General features: G+C 45.4%; 1 protein-coding gene across 2 annotated transcripts in view; it reads right to left on the minus strand.

Moving 5' to 3' along the window:
• The window catches only part of LOC119179373 (uncharacterized), a 44,888-nt gene extending 20,641 nt beyond the window's left edge, over positions 1-24,247 (minus strand). Inside the window, exons 1-6 of one of the 2 annotated variants that reach the window (XM_075868764.1) lie at positions 23,875-24,247; positions 5,911-6,077; positions 3,192-3,305; positions 2,294-2,551; positions 1,991-2,075; positions 1,638-1,796 (exon numbers count right to left, since the gene is read on the minus strand). In XM_075868764.1, the coding sequence (XP_075724879.1) occupies positions 1,638-1,796; positions 1,991-2,075; positions 2,294-2,551; positions 3,192-3,305; positions 5,911-6,071 (777 nt within the window). In that variant the 5' untranslated portion in view covers positions 6,072-6,077; positions 23,875-24,247. Of the gene's footprint in view, positions 1-1,637; positions 1,797-1,990; positions 2,076-2,293; positions 2,552-3,191; positions 3,306-5,910; positions 6,078-8,302; positions 8,529-23,874 lie in introns of those variants that run through there. The other variant, XM_075868762.1, reaches the window with a different exon arrangement.
• Between the last annotated feature and the right edge of the window lie 358 nt (positions 24,248-24,605).

The following is a 24,605-nucleotide window of genomic DNA, read 5'->3' on the forward strand; positions in this document are numbered from 1 at the left end:
CTAGAGGCATGAAACTTCTCGCTTTCGAAGGCTTGTCGAATCTGTTCATTTTTCACGTACGTTCCCAACGTGCTTTGCTTCACGTTGTACGTGGTCATAACCTGCTGTCGGGATTCGCCGTTCTTCAGTGCTTCCAAAATTTCCACTTTAGTCACTAAGTTCTTCGCGTCGTAGTTCTGCCGCTTTTTCGGCGTTGAATCACTGTAGCGCACGATGGTGGTGGCATGAAATACGGTCACAATGGAAGAAAAAGAGAACTCCGCAAGAAGAGATGGTTCCGACACGACAACATAAGGGAAAATGGCGTCGGAGGCGCTGAGTGGAGAAGAAAGAAGACGCAGACGTTCGGTGACGCTGCGATCGCCCCCACTAGTTGATGATGATGGCGATGCCACTCAGCTTTCGGTTTCACTCCAGTGGTGCCAGCGCTGCTTTATCACACTTTTGTGTAGCAGCAGCCGTCAGCATTTGTCCCAATTAAGAATGAAGCGGTGCAGAGCCGAATTCCGATGAAATAACGAAGGTTTGGTCCCATAGATTAACATGCACTTTGGCCGGGACCAATAGAGCCATCCGAATTATCCAAATTAACGGGTGTTGAATTAACGAGCTTTTACTGTATAATGCCCAGTGAGTCAAATTAATGCTGCTTATTGCAACATTGCGGACAATGCTGCAGTAGACGCGGTGACAGCACCGGCGCAGTTTTTAAGGCACGTGCGCGGCCAGTAAACACAAATTGAAAGCGGAGCTTCTGTTCCCCACAAGCACTGTGGCAACCGTACTCGCTATTGTCCGAAGGTACGCAGCTAAAATTTTATGCAATAAACCCGTAAAACGGCACAAAGTATTACGGCCTTCCCGTTGTTTACAACACTGGAGCTTCAGCACTAAGTTTTCAGCTGGCCTCTAGCAAAGCTTTGGCACACTCCTTCACAGTGCTCATGCTCAGCATGCTCTGAAGACAGTTTGAATATAACTGGCATTTTCAACTATAAACCATGGAAGAAAGATACCCATTTATTACTGCAAGGCCATCTTTTTTTTTGCAATACTGGGAAGGTGTGCTGTCAAGGCAACTGGTGCAACGAAATTCATGTATAACCTGCACCTCGAGTATAGTTCTTAATTTTTTGTGTTATGTTATGCGAGAAAATACGTTCACTCGGTGTGCAGCCAGGTACGTCTCGGTTAGTGAGAGTTCAAAACGTGCGCTTGCTCGAACCAAAGGACAGGTCATACTCATCACATCTGACCTCATTTTGTGATCAGTAGATAAAATTTTACTGTGACGAAATTCCGTCAAAATGAATATTGTTCGACCCGTCAATTTTGTTACGGGGTTTGAGTGTGTTCAAAATAACAAAACAGTGATATGTATAACTGATTTCAAAAAGGGTAATGTTTCTGGCATGAATCTAAACATAATATCCACTTTACATTTAAAACCCTTTAATTACTGTTCATCAAGTAACAAAGAAGGAATTTGTTTACCAATGGAGACCGTAACAAGTTAATTCGTTAAAATTGAAAAACTGATAGCTTACGTAACTTTGACAAGGTTACTTTTCTGCTTCATGTAACTAGTGGCAAAACTATTAATTTTTGCTGGTAACTTTGCTGCTCTGTGTACTCACCGCATGCTGTGTGTGAGCGTAGGTGCATGCATCGTCAGCATCAGGTTGTGAAAGGTCGAGTCCAGACGTTTCCTGTGCTTCGACTGTAGCAGCTGAAGGCCCCGTGAGGTTCTCGCGTTCGCTCTTGAACCTGCTCCTCAAGGCGATCAACCAGCGGCGCTGCCAAAGCGAGAAGCAAGCGAACAAACATTGGTGCTTCACAATAGACCCAAGCTTCAGATAAGACTGGCCATTTGATGTCGTTTTCAGCAATTCACAAAATTTGGTGACACGGGCGAAAAATTGCAGTTTTTGAATGTACCAGGATGTTGTAGTGTCGTGCTATCTAATACTGCTTAAGGATATCACCTTACCCTGTTGTACTTTCCTTCCATCACATGTGGGTACTTTGCCACGAGCGAGTCAAGTACTTTGTTGTACAGCCTCGGTGTTGAACATCTGTCAAAAAAAAAAAAAAAATTCATGGACCTCTGTCCAACACACGACGGCAATAATCCTGTTGAGCACACACTACTTGATCGATTGACCACTTTAGTTTCTGTTGTTGAACCTAGTCAAGGAATGTTACATGCAATGCAAAAATACTTATGCCATAGTCAAAAGGTGTTTTATTTTTCCAGACCTTACGGAAAAACGTGCAAGACTAATGCACTTACGAAGTCATCCTGTAGCAAGCCTTGAAGAGATGAGAAATAATGTGCGTTTTGACCTTCGCAGTGACTGGCTGCTTGCTCCGCAAAAAAGTGTCACACCAGATGCCGAAGGATGGAGGTAGCTGGAACTTGAGATGATCCTCATTGTCGTGCATTGACGCGTGGCTGATGGCAGCGTCCTCAATTTGCACCTCGTCACTGCCGCTCATTTGTCTATAAGACAGAACTGCACATGGTGCATCTTCGATTCGAGTCACGATCCTGCATAACACAATGGGACCATGAGTCAATGACCCACTGTAAGGGCACACGCACAGAACTTGACAATATTCGAAGGCAGTGAGCCCTTGAGCTGAAAGATGTTCTTGGATTACGGACACACTGCCTGTGCACTTTGTAAGACAACACATTTGAACCTTTCAAAAAGGCATAGAAAGAGAATTTGCTGCCGGGATATTCAACCCAAATGATAGCTTGTGTAATCTCAGTCTTCGCGCAACCTTTATTCCTAGTGCACATGCATCAAAAATATGATTGAACAAGCCTGTGGTTGCTTGGAAAGGCAAGCAACACAATGCAAATTTATTATGCTTGGCTTTAACATGGTAACCAGCAGAGGAACAGTTTATCAGTGCAGTTGTATGTTGTACTGAGCTGCTACAAACACATGGTGCACTATTTTTTGCCAAAATGATGTTCAGAACTTCAAAAATACATATTTTTCAAGAATTCGACCAATTTCTATATCCAATATTGTAATAATAATAAAGAAAAATAAGGGCGAGCAGTATGACTGCACATGCAAATGCTCTGCTACATATACAACATACAATATGCCTTACAGCAGACCCATTTGAAACTGTAGAAAAAGAGCTAAAGTTTTAATGTATTGTCAGCTCACAGCAAAGCTTGAGATGTCTCCATTGCATCGCTGCCATCTTCTTGAATTGCTGCTTCACATGCTTGCAACACAACTTCCCCTTGTTCGCGGATCGGAGCCGGCTGGATTGCACAACTGCAAATATCAAAAATTAATTTTCTGGTCTAGAAACAGGAGCCCTGTCCTGCAATGTAAACACCAGTTTTTACACATTGCATCTGATATTCGAATGTGCTGCATGAGCACCTTAACAGCCCCGCTGCATAATTTTATCTCAACAATAGTTAACAACAAACAAGAGCCCCTGGATACAGGCTTTCACAGAGCCTCTGAAGATTTAGAGGTTACAATAGTGAAATGCCGCAGCCCTTGTGTTTGATAAGGCACAACATGTAGGATATAGATCAGTACAGAAAGAATGAGTTTCGACACATGCTTTGCAATGGAACATGCCAGGTAGACTAACCAAAATGTAAATTGACTGGGCAATGGAGAATAAAAGCTAACATGATTGCTACAACTAACATGAGTGAGAACGATCTGGCCAAAGACACATTAATCTACTTAAGGGCAAGCAATCAACACAGTAAAACGCTTGCAGCTCACACATAGAAAATTTGTAAACTCTATTACAGTAATGGCATTCATTTTATATTAAACACCTAAATATATTAATGGGCAGTTTTTCCCAAAGGCCAAGCGTGTGATAACACTGCTCAGCATAGTACCGGAAATATGCCAGAAACACGGTGTGATTTGGAGTGTTACGCTTTCAAGGCACATGAAACGAGACAAGTGTTTACCGTGGCCACTGTATAATGTCAGTACCTAGCAAGATGTTTACTCGTTTCACTTGGAGGAGCACATGCACGACATATTCTTCCGACAGTTTCGCAGCGCAAAGGGGAATGCGTACTGTGCCTAGCAAAACATGCCTACATCAATTTTATGCCACTAAACCCAACATATAATATACTACAATACACCTCACACGTTGGTTACAGTACTGTAAGGGCCACATCGCTGTTCGATCCATAAAAATAGCGGATAACTTTTGTGCAGTATTTCACATCTCTTGCTCAGTGTCCATATAGCATTTGCATGCATGTGTTCGGCAAGTAAAGTGAGTACACGACAGCATCAGAACAAAAAAAATCGGCCTTCTACATCTAATTTATGATGCCGTCATGTGCTGCATGGCCAATAAGATTTAAACTGACGCTTATGCTAACTTCATACATTGACATCCTCATGGTTCTATAGCAACACACTTGTTACTATCTTGCAATGTTTCTACGATTCACTCTCAAATTTTGGGGGAAAAGGCTTTGCAGGCATGATTGGGCAAAGAGCTGATTTCAATAATGAGGACACGTTAAAGCATGCCCAACACTTTCTCCTCAACAAGAGATGTCACAAAAGTGAGCCAATTTCACTATTTATTGGTGCAGAAGAGTGGGCAAGTAGCCTGCACGAGTTCAGATTGAAACAGGCGATCACATCTGCATGGGCTTTTCCACGTTGCTTTGCCACCACAAATAGCAGTGGTTACAGATACAATAATTAAAGACATATGACTTACAAGAAAATTGTGATTAGTGCACAACCCATCACTATGACGGAGCTAGTACGAAACAAATGGATTCGTCTAAGCCCTGCCAATCATCCCCTTCAGAACTATGATGAACTGTCTACGAATTAGTCAAGTTCACATAGCAATAATTCCAAGGCACTTAGTATTACATCCCAAGAAAGCTATGCGAAGCCGCACGGGCAATGTTTCTATTGACTTCACCGAATTTCACAACTGAACACCATTAGCGAACTGTAGATGGTGAGAAGCAGTGGTACCGACAATAACTGTGTTCCTTCAAGGCCCCTGGTGAGAAGGTACCTGGGGATCTCCTAACTCTCCATTTGCAATTTTGTTTGCATGTGCTCAAAGAGATACAATGTGACAATGCAGACAGTTGGAGAGTCTGCGATCTCCGCAGTTTTAAATTGCAGCCTCCACGTCTGTACACAATGTAGACACATTCAAATGAACAAACTCATCCCGTAGGTTACAAATTTCAGCCTTTAAAGGCAGTCTTCATAATAGACCGTTTTTATAATCTACAAGAGTGCTTCCTTGCACTGCACGTTTGCCCACCTTATGGTGGTGCCATTCACGTCTCAAATCGAGACGTCATAGTTTGCAGGTGCTAGAGCTTGTTTATTAGGTGTGCTTATATCAAGAGTATTTAGGGTTCATCTTCCAAGACACATCGCAAGCAAACAAACTGGATTCGAACTCGCTGTTCACAATGACTAGCTGCAATGAGTAGGGCTCGGTGTATCGCAGAAAAGCTAGCTTTACAATTGTGAAAAAAAAAAGAAAAAAAAAAAAACTCATACTGATCTTTTATGATGGTTTGTTGCGACTTTAACGAACAAAAATATTCGTCTATGAATCAGTGACTGGGTATGGTGGCTATCCCTGATCTAGGGGTGTTCTCATGGTAAAAAGTACAATGATTATCAGCAGTGATACAAAACATCACATCCAATCCAACCTTTTGTCAAACGCACGGATCCAACAGAAAGCTATTTTAAATTTCATTCACTACACAAGTGTATTGCAATGTCTTTGGTTGAAAGTAAGACACTAGTGCTTACATCATATGTACAGAGATGGTGGTAATGATGTCAACACTGTGACTGAATGATTTTTGAATCACCGATATTGAACAACACTCACGAGTCTTGAGAACAACTGGGAGCAACATTCTGACCGGCAGCAACCGCTGCTGCGTTGCACAGAATTGAAGTGCTCCTTGAGACGACACGCAGCTTTGCTTTGTTTGGAATGTCGTCTTCAGGTGCCAGGTCCACAAAGTCATCCAGGTCGCTGTCAAACATCTGGATCTGTTCGGGACAGGAAATCACATTTTGCTTCTTAAAAAAGAAAGGAAGTTCTATCCATAGAATACGAATCAATTCACTAAACATGCCTTCGTTATTAGTTTTAATCAGTGGGCTGTTTATTCCATTGTGCTATATTTTCTTTTCTTGCTACATTAAAACAGCAGTTACAATGTCAAACCACATTCATGACTGTGCTGCACACTGTTTGCCAGACCTGCACTACTAACTGGCAGAAAGAAAGCCATGTGTTTTAACTTGTTCAAGTGCCAACTCATTCTACCAAAAACTTAGTTTCATTTCACGCTTGCAGTTCAGAATGAATTGAATGTGTAGATTTATAACGAATAACGAGTTTCATTCTTGAAGTGGCTTTCGTCAAAATATGTCAGACACAAGAGCATTTATTCATTTTATTTTATTTATTTATTTATTAATACTGCAGTCTCGAACAGAGATTATAGCAGGTGTGAGACAGAGGTACAGAGTATTCTGAAAGGGCAAAATAATATACACGCAGAAAATACATAACGCGGACAATATAATGCATACAGTTAAAGCAACACAAATAGGGATGCGAAACAATATTCGAAGTAATTAGTGAAAGGCCAAGTAGGGTATATAGAATATACAAAGGATACATTGCTGGAAAAAAGATTCCGTTTAACTGATAATCGAATTTTACAAGTGACACACAAAAAGGAACAAATGCAACATGCGTCCTCTATCATGTATGTGAACCCAATCTAACAAACACTAAAATTCCAATGTAAAATAGCGATGAACTTTCAAAGTAGTCCAAGTAATGACTACATACTAGGCCAGCAAGCACACACCTCTCTTTTCAGGCTCGAAAACGCTTCACAAGTATCCTTAAAACACACACTACTATCAGAAGTGGTTCACTCTGTGAGCAAAATTTTTGTGGAGCACTTGAGTATCATAATTTTAATCACAATTTTCAGAGCACTAGTTTGTCTTGCCCGCAGTTTTTAGGCTGGAGCCTTGAACACAGCTGTACAAATAATAAGCGATGTTCTAAATTAACGGCAATCTTTCTTTTGAAAGTTCCGTATATTATACGGACACACAGTGCATCATTTAAAAAGTTGTTTTCTTCTTCCACATGATCAGTAAATGCAGGAACCTTTAAGAGAAATTAGAAGAATGCAGCTGGAGTATCCTGTAGCACGCATTTCTTTACGGAATCAAAGCTGTACATTCGATTCTTCCATGACACCTCGTAACAACGAATCAGATCGCTGGAAGACCCGAATCGAGGAGTGAAATGCAGACCAATGGCAGCTGCCCATATCTTCCAATGCCTTTCAGAAATCTAGAAATGCTATATGAACTTCACAGCCGCCAATTACTACGTGTACATCACTACTAAATCTGGCAAGTTGGATGTCCCTCGTAAAAACCACATTGGTGCTTGAGAGTCATGTTATTGTCATCATGATAGTGATGGCTTAAGTTTGCATGACTTGCTCAAGTAGTTTACAAGTACGAGAGGCAAGCATGATTAATGCAACGCTAAAAAAAAAAAAACAGAGTGCACACAGACACAAATCAATGTAAGATGTGTACAGACATAAGTCGTAAAAGCACAGTGCACACGACAGGCACCATCTCGCAAATGAAGTATGTATTCCGCACGTTTTGTGCACGAATGTACCCGTCTTGATGTTAAATGACATATTTTACTTTCCTTATGCGCCCATCTGCTGTGCTCGGATTTGTTTTTCTATTTTTTGTTATTTTTTTCGAAATAAATGGTACAGTTAAGAAACAGCGCTCGTCCTGCTCACTATAATAATGTGCGCGGTTTTACGTTCCAAAACCACGAGGTGATTATTATAGACGCCCTAGTACAGAGATCCAGAAATTTCGACGATCTGGTGTTCCTTAACATGCATGACATTGCACAGTACGCCGATCGAAATGCGACCGCCACCACTGGGTTCGAACCCACTACCTTCGAATCAGCAACCAAGCACCCTAGCCGCTGCTTCATCAAGGCGGGCACTCCGAATATCACATCTCCGTTTTTAACGCTGCATACATCAAACAAGTATTCATACAGCCCAGTTTTACAATCTACTGCACTGACAGGCAATACGGCTGCACTTACGCTGTACGCGTTCACTCTAAGCGTCTCGTTCACCTCCCCACTACGATCGCGTCATAGAAGCTGGAGCATGCAGAGGGTGCACGGAAAAATGTACCAGCGTGTTTCCGAGATCGAGATGCACGATCGCGGCGAGTTTCTCCAGGAACTCGGCGTAGGTCCCCGTCGCCAGCTTCAGCTTTCGCCGGTTGCCGTTTTGTAATATCACGAGGCAAAATACGTCGCCCATTCCGGCGCCGGAAAACGCCGCAGTGTCACACAACAAACAGCACACAAAACGAACTCATTCGTACAAGCAGCAGCGCTTTCTCTGTACAAGAGAAAACAGGCGCGGGAAAGTGCGCGGAAATAACGCATGTTGGGTGGTCAAGCGAAAACCTGACATTTCCCGATAAGTCGGCGTTTACCAAACTCGTTTGCACAAACGTTGATTTATAGTTACAACGTAAATGAACTACCCTAGTTCCATAAACGTTGGTTTACATTGGAAGCAACATTAAAAAAAAAAGTTTTTAAAGGGTGCCCAGAACCTCTTTCCTCCGTTCAACTACAGTAGTGCAACGTAGAAGTGTGGCAGCTTGGGCTAGTTGGTATGGCATGACGATAGTTATAGCGCGAGAACGAAATGACGACACTGAGAGAAGAAGGACATAGCGCTCGTGTCTTTCGTGTCCTTCTTGTCTCTGTGTCGTCGTTTTGTTGTCGCACTATAACTATCATCATCGTAGTCACGGAGGAAGGAAAGGTCTTTCCTCCGTGATTGTAGTAGTGCAACGGTGCCGTTAAAATTATGGCGGCCATGACGTATTTGTAGCCGTTGTAATAACGACGTACAATCGTACGTATTTTATCTTACGGGAACGTATTCTTATTTCTCGTAAATTTACGTACCGTGCGCTATCCTCCTCCGCTGTAAAAGACAAGTGTAGCTACAAAGGCGGTGGGAGGTGACCACGGAGCTACTTTGCGCCATTTTTCTTCAGGGAGACTCTTGGTTGATCGGGGCCCAGTCCGCGAACTTCTCTAATTGTCTTACAGTCTTTACATTTCTTTCCATCTCTTTTAATCCTCCCTTTTCCCTTCCCTTGAGAACCACTGCTGAGGTGCCCCACTCTGCTGGCGACCGTTGCGGGGTTCACTTCTTTTTATTTCCTCAGGAGGCGCTCCCACGAAATTTCGCCCTTCAGGGTTGGGGGTGTGGGTGTAGACTATTAAGCCAATGCATAGAGAAATAAAGTCTTCTTCTTTCTTTATGGCCAATGCACGGTGCAGACATTGCGCATCCCCCCTCTTTCGAAAACTTGGAGGAAACATACCCCCCCCCCCGTATTTCGTAATATCGAATGTATATGTAATATGTAATATATGTTTCCGCATTTGGTGCGTGGCTCATATTTATTTACTTCTAATATTACTAAATAAAACTTGTAACAATGCTTCGCGCGGTGGCATAAACACTCTCGTTTTCTTTTCCTATTCACTGTTTTTAGCTTATTAACCATTCCATAGGTGGCGCCACCATTCTAGCTGGGCCACGTAAACCACGTAAACGCTATCCCGCTAAACTATAAGACGCTGTCCTCAACGAACGTTCGCTGCACGGTAACGCCATGCCCTTAACCTCCGATATCACGATAATGGCAAACTATAACTGTCTAGTAAGGTTTAGCCTTACTACCATATCGTGGGCCTTCTGGTGGGTTATTATTTTTTTTCTTTAATAAAGGCTCTCGTGCTATTCTTTGGCCCTCGTTATACAGGGTGTTTCAAAAAATGTGTCTAATATTTTAAAAAACAGCAAAAGGCGCTATTTGCTCGCTGTCTTCAGCGTTGCATTTTTTTTTGTCATCATTCACTGTTATTACTACAGGCTGTTTTTCCGAAATCTCAAATCGACAATGAGTGCTTCGCACGAAGGGCTTCAATTCTATCATTTGACTTGTCTGTTAAACTCCACTAATTAAAAGCTGATTAATTTTAACTTTCCTGATTACTGTTCCCAATGATCTCTTCAACCCTCTCAAGATGCCTGTCGCTACAAAAAAAAAAAAAGGCAACGCCGAAGACAGTGAGCAAATAGCGCCTTTTGCTGATTTTCAAAGAATATTGGACACATTTCTTGAAACACCCTGTATGCTGTATGAATGTTTCTCGGTTCAGATTCGACCTATTTTATTCAGCTTCCCTAGACAGGGGACCCCGACAAGTGGCGCTTGTATATAGGCAATGCAGCTGCCTCTCAGGAATCTTGTGGCCCCGTTATTGAAAGCCTCAAGATCTGCGCAGTGAGATTCTCCTCATTTAGTTCATCAATTGTATTGTGAAGGCCAAGATCATAGACGTTCGCAGATGCAAAAGGGACACTTTTGCACCCCCCCCCCCCCCCCCCAAAGCAACAACAGCACTTGTCCTCACCTAAGCTACACCTTGCATCTCCATCAACCACGATGCAACAATGGTTTGCACCCAAGAGAAAATCCTGCCGATGACTATGATTGAGATGTAGGGTTTCTCTATGGTAGCGGACTGTTGTAGGTCGTGTAGCCTTTTGAGAGTGGACGTAATGATAGTGTCAAGCTAATTCTTCTGAACAGTACTTTATTAATAGAAAGGTGCCGCGTATTTGTAACGTGGCCGATGAAAAAGACCTGGACGACTCTGAATAGGTGGTCCTCATATAATTATCCTCCTTCTGGGCTTCTTGCATTGCTGGACCAGCTGTTTCATAATGCTGAACTGTCTCAAAATCAGTACAGAAAAGTTTGTCCTACATGTGCTGCGTGCGAGGTGTAAGAATAAGTATTCTTACACCATGGCTGCGTGTGCGCGTTGCTAAGGTCAGTATCGAATTTGCACTCTTCATTTTTGGACGTGCAAAGACGCCCTTTTACGCAAATACGCAAATTCTCGCTACTTTCATAAACCCCATTAACCCCCCCCCCCCCCCGAAAAAACGGTACTTAAATTCTCTACTCTATCCAAAACTTTTCATCATCATCATCATCAGCCTGACTACGTCCACTGCAGGACAAAGGCCTCTCCCATGTTCCACCAGTTAACCCGGTCCTGTGCTTGCTGCTGCCAATTTATACCCGCAAACTTCTTAATCTCATCTGCCCACCTAACCTTCTGTCTCCCCCTAACCCGCTTCCCTTCTCTGGGAATCCAGTCAGTTACCCTTAATGACCAGCGGTTATCCTGTCTACGCGCTACATGCCCTGCCCATGTCCATTTCTTCTTCTTGATTTCAGCTATGATATCCTTAACCCCCGTTTGTTCCCTAATCCACTCTGCTCTCTTCTTGTCTCTTAAAGTTACACCTACCATTTTTCTTTCCATTGCTCGCTGCGTCGTCCTCAATTTAAGCTGAACCCTCTTTGTAAGTCTCCAGGTTTCTGCTCCGTAGCTAAGTACCGGCAAGATACAGCTGTTATATACCTTCCTCTTGAGGGATAGTGGCAAACTACCTGTCATAATTTGAGAGTGCTTGCCAAATGTGCTCCACCCCATTCTTATTCTTCTAGTTACTTCCATCTCGTGGTTCGGCTCTGCGGTTATTACCTGCCCTAAGTAGACATAGTCTTTTACAACTTCAAGTGCACTATTACCTATCTCGAAGCGCTGCTCCTTGCCGAGGTTGTTGTACATTACTTTCGTTTTCTGCAGATTAATTTTAAGACCCACCTTTCTGCTCTCCTTGTCTAGCTCCGTAATCATGAGTTGCAATTCGTCCCCCGAGTTACTCAGCAATGCAATGTCATCGGCGAAGCGCAGGTTACTAAGGTATTCTCCATTGACTCTTATCCCTAACTGTTCCCATTCTAGGCTTCTGAAAACCTCCTGTAAACTTTTCACACGCTGCATTAAATCTGACGTATACTGATTCGATGTGAAACAACGAAGCTACATTTTATTGATCGTGGTATAAAGCAGTCGTACATTAATCGAACTACACGAAAGGCAAAAATAATAGAGCATATATGGCCATCAAATCCTTCTATGGCTATCAAATCTAGCGGAAATTCTACATTGGCATATGCCTGAGATCGAATGCACGTTTTGAACAGAGTTAAGAATAAAGTATAAAATGTGAACACCGTACGCGTCCACACAGAAAAGCGTCATCAGTAAGCAATTCTACATGCGGGCTGCCAGCCGCATTGAAAAGCGTCCGAGAACTCTGCAAGATACTTCAAGGGCGCGCCGACTCTCAGCTCATCGACGGCAGCCGGCGTCAATCGTCCGTGGCGCACAGCGTCCTCCGAGTGGCAGTTATCGAGTGCGAAGTAAATAAAGAACAGTTGGTCGGACGAGACGTCGGGCAGTCCAGGCAACCGATAGTCGAGGTTCCAGATACGCTTCACGTGCAACATCTCGCGAAAGGCGCGAAAGGCCAGGTGTACGGCCACCGCTTGCTCCAGCACAGCCTTCGCTCGAATCTTTTCTTGAGTCTTGGTTGCCAAACCGTGTGGCATGTTTCTCTCAAGGCAACCGAGCAGGAAGCCGAGTGCGCGAGCAGAGTTTTCGGTAAGTCCTGCCACCAGGTCCTGCAGCTGCTCGCCATACGGCTCTTCCTCCGTCAGCATCTGGACCATAGCCCGGTACAACCTGGTGGCGACTCGCGGAAGCTGCAAGGCGAAGAACGACTCGTTGGTGCGCGACGACGGACTAAAGATAGTCGCCGGGACGTGGACTCTACGTCGAGTCGGATCATATCTGACCTCCGTGTCAAGGTCCGACTCGAACGCCCGGAGTTTCGTGGCTGCAGTAAAGTTGAGGACAGCCTGCAGTTTCTCCTGTTGTCGCATCAGAGATATATCAAAGTAGCGCTTCAGGGGCGGGTCCTCGGAGTTAGCCCGCCATCGGGCGCATGACCCGGGGCGAGGACCGAACTGGATGACTCGACTGCTCTGCAAGTTGTACCGCATTACCAGGGACGACAACTCTCCAAACCATGCCAAACGAGGAATCTCTCTGCCAAACAGGCTCTTCAGTCGCGACAGCACATCTCTCGCGCCAAAGTCGGCGTCGGTCCGGTCGCGCAAGATGGCGGTGGCCTTAGAGATGCATTCTGGTAAAAGAGACTCCACAGCCAGAAGACAAAGTGCAGAGTTGTCTGTGACATCGGACATGGTCCTGCCAAGCACGCTGTACGCGAACAGGCGTCGTGCGTCCCATTTTTTAGGGAAAAAAGGTGCGAGCCGTACCATAACCATGAAGCCCATGTAATTGAGGACATCGACTGGAAGTGCCTTATTCACGAAGTGCACGAGGCCTTCTCGAATGTATGCCGGAGATTTCAGAACCACATCTTGTTCTTGGCCAGGAAGAACGATGTTATCGAAAGGCTTTCGAAGAAAGTGCTGCAGCCCTCCCTCGAGCTCGCTAAACTTGACCGAAATCCAATGTTCTTGCGTCGTAGTGCTGTAAGGTCGGCCGTCGTTTGGCAGACGGGCAAGCTTGAAGATCACATCTTGCGTCTGATTTGCAAGCCCTCGTAAACTACCGGGTTGAGTTGTATTGAATGGCATCTCTAGAATAGCACCGCGGAGTACCAAGTGCACTTGATCAAAGCGGTCATCGCCTTCCTCGAACAACAGTTCAGGTCTGTCGAGCTCTACGGCGGCTTGGGGTGGACTCTTGCGGCCCACGCCAACTGTGACCGCAAGCAAGGTACTGATTCCCAAGTCCCGGACCAGTTCGGCAGCAAACTGCCACACGTCCATCGTGTGTGCCTTTGGGTTTGCAGGCCACGTCCTGATGACCCAAGTGTTAAACATCTTCCTCCAGAACAGGAGTGGCGATTCGCGTGGGGGGCTCTTTGCGCAAGACTCGTGAAGGCTTGATACAACCTTCAAGTCTTCGTTGGGCGCACTCCGGATGACTTTGAGGAGCTCTCGCTGCAAATCGTCCTGAATGAGGGTGCCTCGTGACACGAATGCACCGATGCCTGCGGGATTCACTGGATGATCACGGGTCCAGGAGTCGCATACATAACCGAGCAAGTCGTCGCAGGGCCTCGAGTCAAATTTCAGGAGAGTAGCAATGTAGGCACCTTCGCGCTTGCAGGTCTCGGTTGGACAAACGTAAACGGTCCTCGCTGGTGGCGTCGTCTGAGGAGGTGGTACCGCAGTTGGTTTTGTTGTAGAAACTCTAGGTGGTAGGGTTAGGAATGTTAATGTCTGTTGCTCCGTAGTGGCCAGGGTAGTCACTGCGGTCGCATTCACGAGCGCTCTGAGAAGCATGAACAGGAGAATCACAGCAAACACCAAGCCGATTGCAACGGGGCACAAGATACGGCAAGCAGCGTTGCCCGATTTGTAACCGATGGGACGATCCCGCTTTTTCTTGCGCTTGCGCTTCTTTGACTTCTTGCGCTTCTTCCCGCCTTCCATTTTCTTCCTCCTCTTCCTTTCCCTCATGGCCTCCTCTTGCTCCAATTGTCGCAAGCCAGATGGTTCGTCGATAGAGGGCCGACGTGAATCACGTGCACTGCGCTCTTCCGTCAAAGCCGGCTCTAGCTGTGACCCATCAGGTGCGCTCTTTCCCTTGCGAGTGACTGAACTGGCGGCCGCGGCATCGGCACTCACTTTCTCCACGATCGCGGCGCTTTTACGACTACTATCGCGCGACTCCGACACGCGTCTGCTCTTCTTGCCTCTCCTCCGCTTCTTTCCGTTGGCGCCAGGGGCTCGCTCACCAGTTTTGAAAGATTGCGGTGATCCAATCTGACCTTTCTTCTCTTTCCACTCTATGTCAGATTTCTTTATTCTCACGATGCCTGTACTTCGATTCTTGTACGTACGGTCCTTGAAAAGCTTAGTGTCTTTCTTGGTAGTTCCTTCTTCGTCTTCTGCTGACGGCCCAGCTGGCTCGAGGCCAACCAACACACGGTAGGGGGACAGATCAAACTCGACACCATAGCGAAAATCATCCAAGTCTTTTTCACCCGTTTCGCTTCGTTTCTTCCTTACTAGCGACTGTTCGTGCGTCCCTCGAATGACGAATGCGTCTGGATCTTTCAACTCACCCAGCTCTCGTGTGCGTATGGTCTTTGACGCCGTTTCACCCGTCTCAGACTCAACCGTCCTAGCAGTCGTCGATCTCGAGACTTCTTCAGAACCAGCACCCTGCAACGGTAGATCTTTCGTGTGACCTGTGCGGTCATCCACGGATATCTTCTCCGATGATCGTTTGATCGGACTTGGGCCTTTACCGGAAGTTTTCGGTTCCATTGACGCCACGTCTCTGCGACTGCTCAATTTTGTTCCAGACGCTGCGGACCTTTTCGACCCTTCAGGGACCTTCGAACGCTTTTCGTGCATTTTGGCAGCCTCACCGCAACCGTCTTTCATCGCTCTGCTCTGCCTTTTGGAACCGTCTTCAGGTTTTTCTTGTTGGCTACTAAGGGCTGCTTTTTCAGACGTTTGCGATGGATCACCAGTTTTCGAAGGTGCTTCATCAGTTCGTTTTGGCAGGCTCTTTTCTGTTGTCTTCGAGACTTCCTTGATGTCGTCGCTGCTCTCGGCTGCCTTAGAAACTAGCCGCTTAGGTGCGGTCGCTTTCGCTTGTTCTTCTTCGGGAGAACGAGAAACGCCCTTTAGGCTGTCCTTTGCGAGTGCTCTTGTAGCTCGTTTCTTATCCGCCACCGACTTCTTTTTCTTCAAAGGCAACTTTCCAGAGTCGGGAGACGACAGCTCGCTTTTCCGAAGTGTTTTGTCTACCGGCTTCGCAGGTTTGGCCTTTTGAGGCAGTGTCTCTTCGGGAGAAGCCGGATACTTCAGGCAACGGCGCTTTTCAGGTAATGTCGCTTGTTTCTTTTTTTCTGCACCCGAATTCTTGACGTCAGTTGATAAACATTTGTCTAGAGATGACATGTCGCTTTCCACATCCGATTTCTGGGCCGGTTTGGTTTCTTCATTCTCCTGTTGATGTGTTTCTTGAGCAGAAACGCGAGGCTTCATCAGACTTTGCTTGAAGGACTCTGTCCTCACTGGTTTCTTTTGCAAAATTGATTTCTTTCTGGCTGGAAGGAGTTTCTCTGTATCCAGAGAAAGCACGCTTATTTCGTGAACCGACGGCAAACTTTCCAGTGATGACTTTCTTGCAGGTGTGGGCTCAGATTTACCCACGCTTTTCCGCTCTTTCTTGATAACGCCAGCAGGCAGCTTCCTCTTGTCAACAGATAACTTACTTTTTGGATCCGTTTTTGCTGGTTTTGCTCCTTGAGTCTCTTTTTGAAGTTCCGTTTCTTGAGAAGAAACGGGAGACTTCAACGGCCTTTCTATAGTGGGCGCCGTTGACACTGGTATCTTATCCGAAATCGATTTCTTTCTGACTGGGAGTATCTCACCAGTATCAGGAGCTATATTTTGAACCGATGACAAACCTTCCTGCGATCGCTTCCCTTCAGGAACGTACCGGGGTATACTGACGCTTTCCTCGACATACTTATTTACGTAATCTTCATCAGCATCCCGTATACTCGTCAAGTCGCTTTGCTTGCCTCGTTTCACTTTCGTTTCAGGGTAAAACGCTGGTTCTGGTGTTAGCTGCTGCTCTTTGGTTATCGTTAGAGGTGCACCTCTGAAAGCCTGGGCTTGAGGAAATCGCTTTTTTTCTGTCTGCAACATGTTTTGACCTGTCTCAGTTTCCCCTGGCGTCCTCGAGGTCGTCCTTTTTGTTGGCGAACGCTCCGCGGGCGTCTTCCAGCATTTGGTAGCTCGTCCGCCAACCGGTTGCGATAGCTCCTGGAGCCCTGGCTGCGAGTGACCGAAATGAATTGGACCGACTGTCAAATGAATGATGGACGTCGGTGTCAGCGCTCTTCGTGGTCCGTCATGACGGCGTCTTACCGCAGTGGTTGTCCTAGTTGGCGTCGTCGTGATGTGCGGCCTTGGGGGCAACATGGTTCTGTTGATCTCTTGGCCGTGGGTAGCCTTGACGGGAAAAGTCGGTGGCGGCTGCTTTCGGTCCCTGACGTCGTCAGAAATCTTCACGTCCACCGAGACGCATTGCTGGCTGTCTAGCTCTATCACGGACGTTTCGCTGTCGTCGACGCATGACAGAGGCTGTCGATCGTCGCCACACCGCGCCAGGAGGCGCGCTACTATCTTTTCGACGTTTGTCGAGATGGACTTGAGCAGCTTGCCGTCTTTGTCTGGACCAGGAGGTTTCTCGAATGATATATCGATCTTCAGGCCCTGCCTCTTAGGCCCTGGACTTGTGGTATCTGCTTCCATTTCACCGGCAGCCGGAGGCTTCCGCATGCTCGTGGATGCGACGCTGTGCGAGACCCTCTCCGTCACGTTGGCTTGGCCCATCGCGATTGAAGATTTCTTTTGGTGAGCGAGAACTGGCATCGGCTTTGTTCTGGACGTGTAATGCGCTTCTGTCGGCCATATTTCTCGACGCCAAGAGACTTCAACTGAAGGTTCTGATTCCGGATCATCAAACCTTGTTTGCGAATTTCTTCCTCCCCGGGTAGAACTGCCGGCAGATTCATCATCCCTTGCTTTTAATCTGGGATACGAAGTGGCCTTGTGGCGTTGCTGTGGCGATGACAAAGCAACGAAGCAGACAGCATCTCCCATGTCAGAGGCAATCCCAAGGGGTGGGTTCCGCAACCGCGGGACGGCTGTCGCTTTGCGCGATGAAGCGGAGATCCTTGCCCGTGGCTTCGCAGCGTCGCAGCCGCCCAGGTCTTCGAGGCCTAACTCAAAAGGCTTGCTTTGCGAGGACAGTGACCGAGGTTCGTCGCACAGAGGCCTGGTGTCATGGTACAAGGTACGGCGACGAAATACCATGTCGGGGCTGATAGCGATGCAGTCTTCACCTGTCACTCCATCAGGCAGCACAAGCCGCGTTGATGAGAGCGATGAAGTTGACTCTGTGACGGCTCTTCTCGTACGGGAGGCGTTTTCTCGGTCGGTCCCGAGAAGACGGCGGCTCCACGGCGGACTCTTCGGCGAAGGAAGTGGTCGCTTGTCTTCGTCCATGCTAGAGAGCGTTCACCTTAACGGGGCACAGGTACAGAAGGTGCGCGTGAATGGCGCAAGCCACGCGACACGATACTGGTGATGGTGACGATGATATCCACAGGGATGAAGAAGTAAGGTCCAAGCACCCGTAGAGTTTCCTATGATAGTATATGCTAGCACCATTGAGCTGACATGGCGAATTTCAACCAGAGAAATCGACAAAAATTCGCTGTGACGAAAAATGACATTTAGCGTGGTCTTGTCACAGTTAGTATATGGCTAAATTTTATTAAACTTTTAAATCAAAACATCGTGATCTGGTAATTTGGTTCGGCTGTCGTGTCGTGATACGGAAATTTTCAGCTGTCTTTATTTGCTGCGTCACATCAAATAAGAAATTTTCAGCAACCTAGAAAATACCCTGGTAACCATAAGTGCACTCTTGGAAATTCATTGCACCACGTTTTGAAAAACTACTTTCCATTCCTCACATTTCCATTCCCCAAGCATGATCGTTTGTGATGACGTCAAGTATACCAATATACGAAATGGCCGATCGCACGTCACCAGCAGACCTACAGAACTGGTCGGGCCGCAGTAGCTGAAGTTGCAGTAGTAGTGGTAGTAGTAGCAGTGGTAGTAGTATAATAACAGTAGTAGTAATAGTAGTAGGGGTAGTAGGCGTAGCGCAGCTTATTTCACCAGAGGAGGGAGTCAATAGATTTAAAAATTTTATAACACGAAGTTATGATAATGATAATGTTCGGAATGAGAATGATGAGGGTCTTTCGGTGCAGTGTACCGGGAAAGAAACACCAACTTTCGCTAAATACGTTAGAGTTGGCGTTTGTTACATAAAAAGAACAAAACAAAGCCAAGCTATTGGCACTTTATTATTTTTATTAGAGGCTGTAGCATCAAGTGTAACAAAGTAAGACAAATTAATGTGTAACTTAATTATTCCCTTAATTGTAGAACTACATTCATGGTACTCAACAATGAATGCATATCAATAACGCTCGCGCTGATGGTTTTGCCGACTCATTTTTACAAGGTACTCACGTGGCTGAATATGTTTTACGTGAATCAAAGGCTCATACCTCTAGAGCCATGAATGGTGTTTGCCTGCACACTCAAATTTTTTTGTACAGGTCTAGAACGATTGAATTACGGCACCGCCAATTAAGATATCTGTCACGCAACGAAGTAATCACACAATATTTATTTAGAAGTATATTTTGTCCGTACATGCGCGAATTATAAGACTCCAGTATGGGGCAGTAAAAAAAAATGAAGAAACAACAAATACTGGTCTAAAAAATGTGTGGCAATGTAAGAACATCAGTTTATGCTCAGTTAAAATATGAAGAAAAATTTCCTGGTCATTGAAGACATAATGCTACTCTAATCGGTAAATGTGCCCCGGTACCAGCTAGAAGAATAGAGTTACTATATATGCTACCTTTAGGCAGTCAATAACTCTAGGATCGATGTATGGATGTATGGCTGTACCTTTTACATCGGGCGGCGGCTAACGCCACCTAGGCGTAATACTTAGTAAACTAACCACTAGTTTTATTTATTTATTTATTTATTTATTTAGGTACCCTAAGGGCCCAAATGGGCATTACATAGGGGGGGAATGGGTTGAAAGCCGACACAACGTACAATATTGTAAAAAGAAAGAATCAACACAACAAAAGTGACATTACAATATCATAAAGGCAGCAAAAGTACACAATTGCAAAGTACAGCGTGAAACATATAAAAAAAGTGTAAAAGTGACAGAAAATCTGGTATTTGGAAGGCAGGAACACAAATTTACAGCCTAGAAAAGATGAGCATTATGAAGACAAGTTACAGGGTATTTTGAATAGCTAGAAAAGCGAGGAGTGCGGTTTGAAAAGAAGAGGTGTCTGTTTGGTCCACTAGGCTACTAGGTAAAGAATTCCATTCATTGATTGCCAGAACAAGGGGTGAGTTCTGATATTTGTTTGTTCGGGCAAAAATTGGGCCAACTTTGTGAGCGTGGTCAGCGCGTGCGGACGTATAGGGTGCCGGGAGTATAAATTTGCGAGCGAATGGTGTTGGATGATGGTACAGGGTGTGAAAAAAAGTTAATCTTGACAACTACCTGCGTTAAGTGAGAGGGGGGAGATTAAGTTCGTCCTTCAAGGCAGATACACTCTGGTATCTTGAGTACGATGACAGAATGAAGCGCGCGGCCTTGTTCTGTACGGATTCAAGCCTGTTAGTCAGACACATCTGATGTGGATGCCAGATGATTTGCGCGTATTCTAGTGAAGAGCGGATAAGAGCTTTATACGCGTGAAGTCGTGTCTCTGAATTAGCTAAATAAAGGTGACGCTTGAGCAGGCCGAGCTTTTTACACGCCTTCGATGTGATTTTTTCTATATGGGGGTCCAGCTTAAATCGGAGGTGAATGTAACTCCCAGATATTTGAAAGATGAAACTGTTTCTATTTTGGCATTATCTATTAAGTAATTATAAGTTTCGGATCTTGTCGTAGAAGAAAATTGCACATGCTTAGTTTTTTCTACGTTTATTTTCATCAGCAATTTTTCGCACCATTCAGTTAGAGTAAATAAATCATGCTGGAGTGTAGAAACATCATCGGAAGTTACTATTTCTCTATATATCACACAGTCGTCGGCAAAGAGACGAATTGACGAGGAAATGTTACATGCGAGGTCGTTTATATAAATCAGAAACAGTAAAGGGCCAAGTACTGACCCCTGGGGGACTCCTGATGAGACACCCACTGGGTTAGAAACGTGGTCATTTAATTTTACAGATTGCAAACGGTCTGTTAAAAAACTACGAATCCAGTGGGTTGTTTTGTCATCCAGATTAAGGTTACAAATTTTAGCCATTAGACGCTGATGTGGAACCCGATCGAACGCCTTCGACAAATCGACAAAAATGGCATCGGTACAAAGCAACCTGTGCTGCGAAACGTGGAGGTCAGTGACCAGCTCAAAAAGTTGTGTCTGACATGAGAAATGTTTCCTAAATCCGTGTTGACTGCTAATGAAGAAGTTATTCTGATTAAGGTGGGTTACAACATGCGTGAAAAGAATATGTTCCAGCAACTTGCAGCTGATTGAAGTAAGTGAAATAGGCCTATAGTTAAGGGGATCAGACCGGTCGCCAGATTTGAAAAATGGTAGGGTATGGGCAAATTTCCAATCGTCCGGCAAGCAACCTGAATCTAGGGATTGCTGAAATAACAACGAAAGCAGGTAAGCTCAGTAAGGAGAAGTTATTTTCAAGAGCTTCGCTGTTATACCGTCAGGCCCGGGGCTAGTCTTGGAAGCTAGGTGGTCGATAGCGCATGCCACGCCATGGGCTGTAAATACAATGGGCGTAAAACTGGAATCTATGTTTGGTTGCGACGGATCAAAAGAGTCATTTAAAGGTAGCTCGGTAGTGAAAACTTTGGCAAAGGCTTTGTTAAAATGTTCGGCACATTCTTGCAAGGATAACTTAACCCCGGTTGCATTGGTTAGGACGGGTACCGTGTTTTTGTTCTTGGGGTTTATAATACTCCAGAATTTGCTTGGGTCGGTTTTCATAATACTTGGGAGCGTAATATTAAAATACTTATGTTTTGCCTCACGTATTGTTTGTTCAGTTAAAGTAGAAATCTGTTTGTAGTTCTGCCAGTCATCAGGATCGTTGGTTCGAGTTGACTTTCTGTAGGCCCTTTTTTTCCTGTTTAAAAGCCGTTTGACGTCACGGGTAAACCATGGGTCGTTCGTCCTAGAGCTTATTACCGTTTTTGGAATACAAGATGCCTGAATTTCTTTGAGCTTGTCGCGAAATAGACACCAGTTTTCATTCATTGTACGATCCTGCAACCCAGTTTCAAGATTAACAGTTAAGGTTTCCAGCATATCGTTCATTTTTTGTAAGTCAGCGCGTCCGTAGTTGAAGATTTGTTTTTCTGTTTTAGTTTTGATAGCGCGTGCCACTGATAGTGTGCAGTGTATGGCCTTATGGTCACTTATTTCGTCAATGACGTGTGTGTTAGTAATTTCGGGTTGATTTGTGAGAATGAGGTCAAGCAAATGGGCGCTCCGCGTTGGTTCGCATACTATTTGCGTAAGTTGGTGGTAATCAATACATTGAATGAAGCTAAGGCATTCGAGGCGATTATTTTGCGCAGTGACGGAGTTTGTTGGCCAGTCGATACCCGGGTAGTTAAAATCACCACCTATAACTAACAATCTACTTGGAAATTCGTGCAAGATGATGCCAATTGTATCGTTTAAACTGTCGACGAAATCTGCGGGACCATCGGGGGGACGGTAACAAGCGCCTAAGACACAAGGTGTACCAATGTGAACGCTGACCCAGATAATTTCTAATGGTGAATCGATGTCTATTTGTGATGGGCGATACTCTTCTTTAACTGCGATCATTACGCCGCCCCCGCGAGAGCCGCACCTGTCCTTGCGAAAAATTTCGAAGTTTGAAGGAAGGGTAAGATGTTTATTTGACATTTCGTCGGAAAGCCATGTTTCTGTGCTGATAATGATATCGGCTGAACATGTGTGCATAATAGCTTTAAGGGTGTCAAGCTTTGGAAATATACTGCGGAAGTTTGCTAGGAGTAAGGAAACTGGGGCTATTGTTTGGAAGCTACGTGAGCGACTAACAGTGTGTCACCTAGAGGAGGGCTGATTTTTTGCAGAAACCTGGACTACTTGGTTTATGGATGAATCATAGCGGTAAGTGCCGCGTTCCGTGTGAAGCTTGTTAAAGCGCACATAGTATTTTTCTCCGTCAGTTCTATTTGCCTTTCCGAATTCACGCAGTTTCATTCTAGCGAACTGAACCTTCTGGGAAAAATCTTCCTCAAGCCATACTTTGGGTGATTCGAGGTTTTTCAGTTTATGTCCAAGGCTCAGAGCCTCTATTTTTGATTTAAAGTTCAGAAATTTTACAATGAGTGGCCTATGAAAGTTAGGTCGACTGCGACCAACGCGGTGAGCCCGTTCAATGTCGCCAACGTCATGCCGGAGATGCTTAGAAAAAAATTCCCTTACAATACGTTCCGATTCCACGTAGTCCTCATGTTCGACTTCATCAAGGCCCTTAATTATAAGATTGTTTCTGCGCATGCGGTTATTCATGTTATCCACGAGATCTACGAGCTCTTCATTGGCCTTGTTAATGTGAACTTTCACTTCTTTAACGGAATCAGCGGCGGCATCGACGTTAACCTTACAATCAGACACATTTTTCATACTTCGTTCGATAGCGCGAACACGAGTGTCGATGCTTGTGATATGCTGTTTGATTTCTGCCAGAGCCGTTTTGGTTTCTTCATGACACTCCTTGACAAGTGCGAGCACATCATCGATTTTGGGCCCTGGATTTGCTTCGACATCTCCAGTTGATAGCAGCAGGAGCGCAAGGCACATAGACAGTAGCAGTGAAGAAGGTTTAGGGCAAAGTACCCGGGTTAAACCAAACGCTGCAAAGAAACAATCGACACGACGGCACCCGTGTGCTCGGCTGGGAAAGAAGGTACCGATGCGTGCACGGTACGTACAAACGTCGACACCCATGGCACAAATGTAACAACACACGTGGTGGGATTTACGGCCTCATAAAGTTGTGGTAGCTGCAATTACGGTGAGTGTGAACAAAAGTTTCCTACCTATGACAGAAGAAGGCATGTGTTAACAGTATGCCACTCGTGGCCGCAAATCCCGGAGGTGAGCAGCTTCCCAGCGTTTAAGTATGGTCCCGGTGGCGCTGTTGCTTGTGACGTCACAGAAGGGCGTTTCTTCTTTTCGTCATGCTGGTCGGGGCCAGATAGTAGTGGATTGTTGACAGCTTGGTTGATGAGTAATGGCCAGGTGGCTTGGGGCTGGTTGCGCGAGGCAAGCCTCGCTTTCCTATGACAGAAGAAGGCACGTGTTAACAGTATGCCACTCGTGGCCGCAAATCCCGGAGGTGAGCAGCTTCCCAGCGTTTAAGTATGGTCCCGGTGGCGCTGTTGCTTGTGACGTCACAGAAGGGCGTTTCTTCTTTTCGTCATGCTGGTCGGGGCTAGATAGTAGTGCATTGTTGACAGCTTGGTTGATGAGTAACGGCCAGGTGGCTTGGGGCTGGTTGCGCGAGGCAAGCCTCGCTTTCCTATGACAGAAGAAGGCACGTGTTAACAGTATGCCACTCGTGGCCGCAAATCTTTTTTTCCCTTTAAATAGTAAAGTTGGACGGGTACTTTGCAGTGAACGGTTTAATTTTCACTCGTGCCTTGACTTTAGCCACCAATCAGATAACCTCTTTTTAGTTAAGTCTACCCGCTTAAAGTCTATTTTGCCCTCCCTGTCCCTAAACCCCAGTGCATTGAGAAACTCTGCGCCATCATCCTGAACTATAGGG

Source organism: Rhipicephalus microplus, chromosome 7, assembly GCF_043290135.1.
Source record: "Rhipicephalus microplus isolate Deutch F79 chromosome 7, USDA_Rmic, whole genome shotgun sequence".
Taxonomy (NCBI): Eukaryota; Metazoa; Arthropoda; class Arachnida; order Ixodida; family Ixodidae; genus Rhipicephalus; species Rhipicephalus microplus.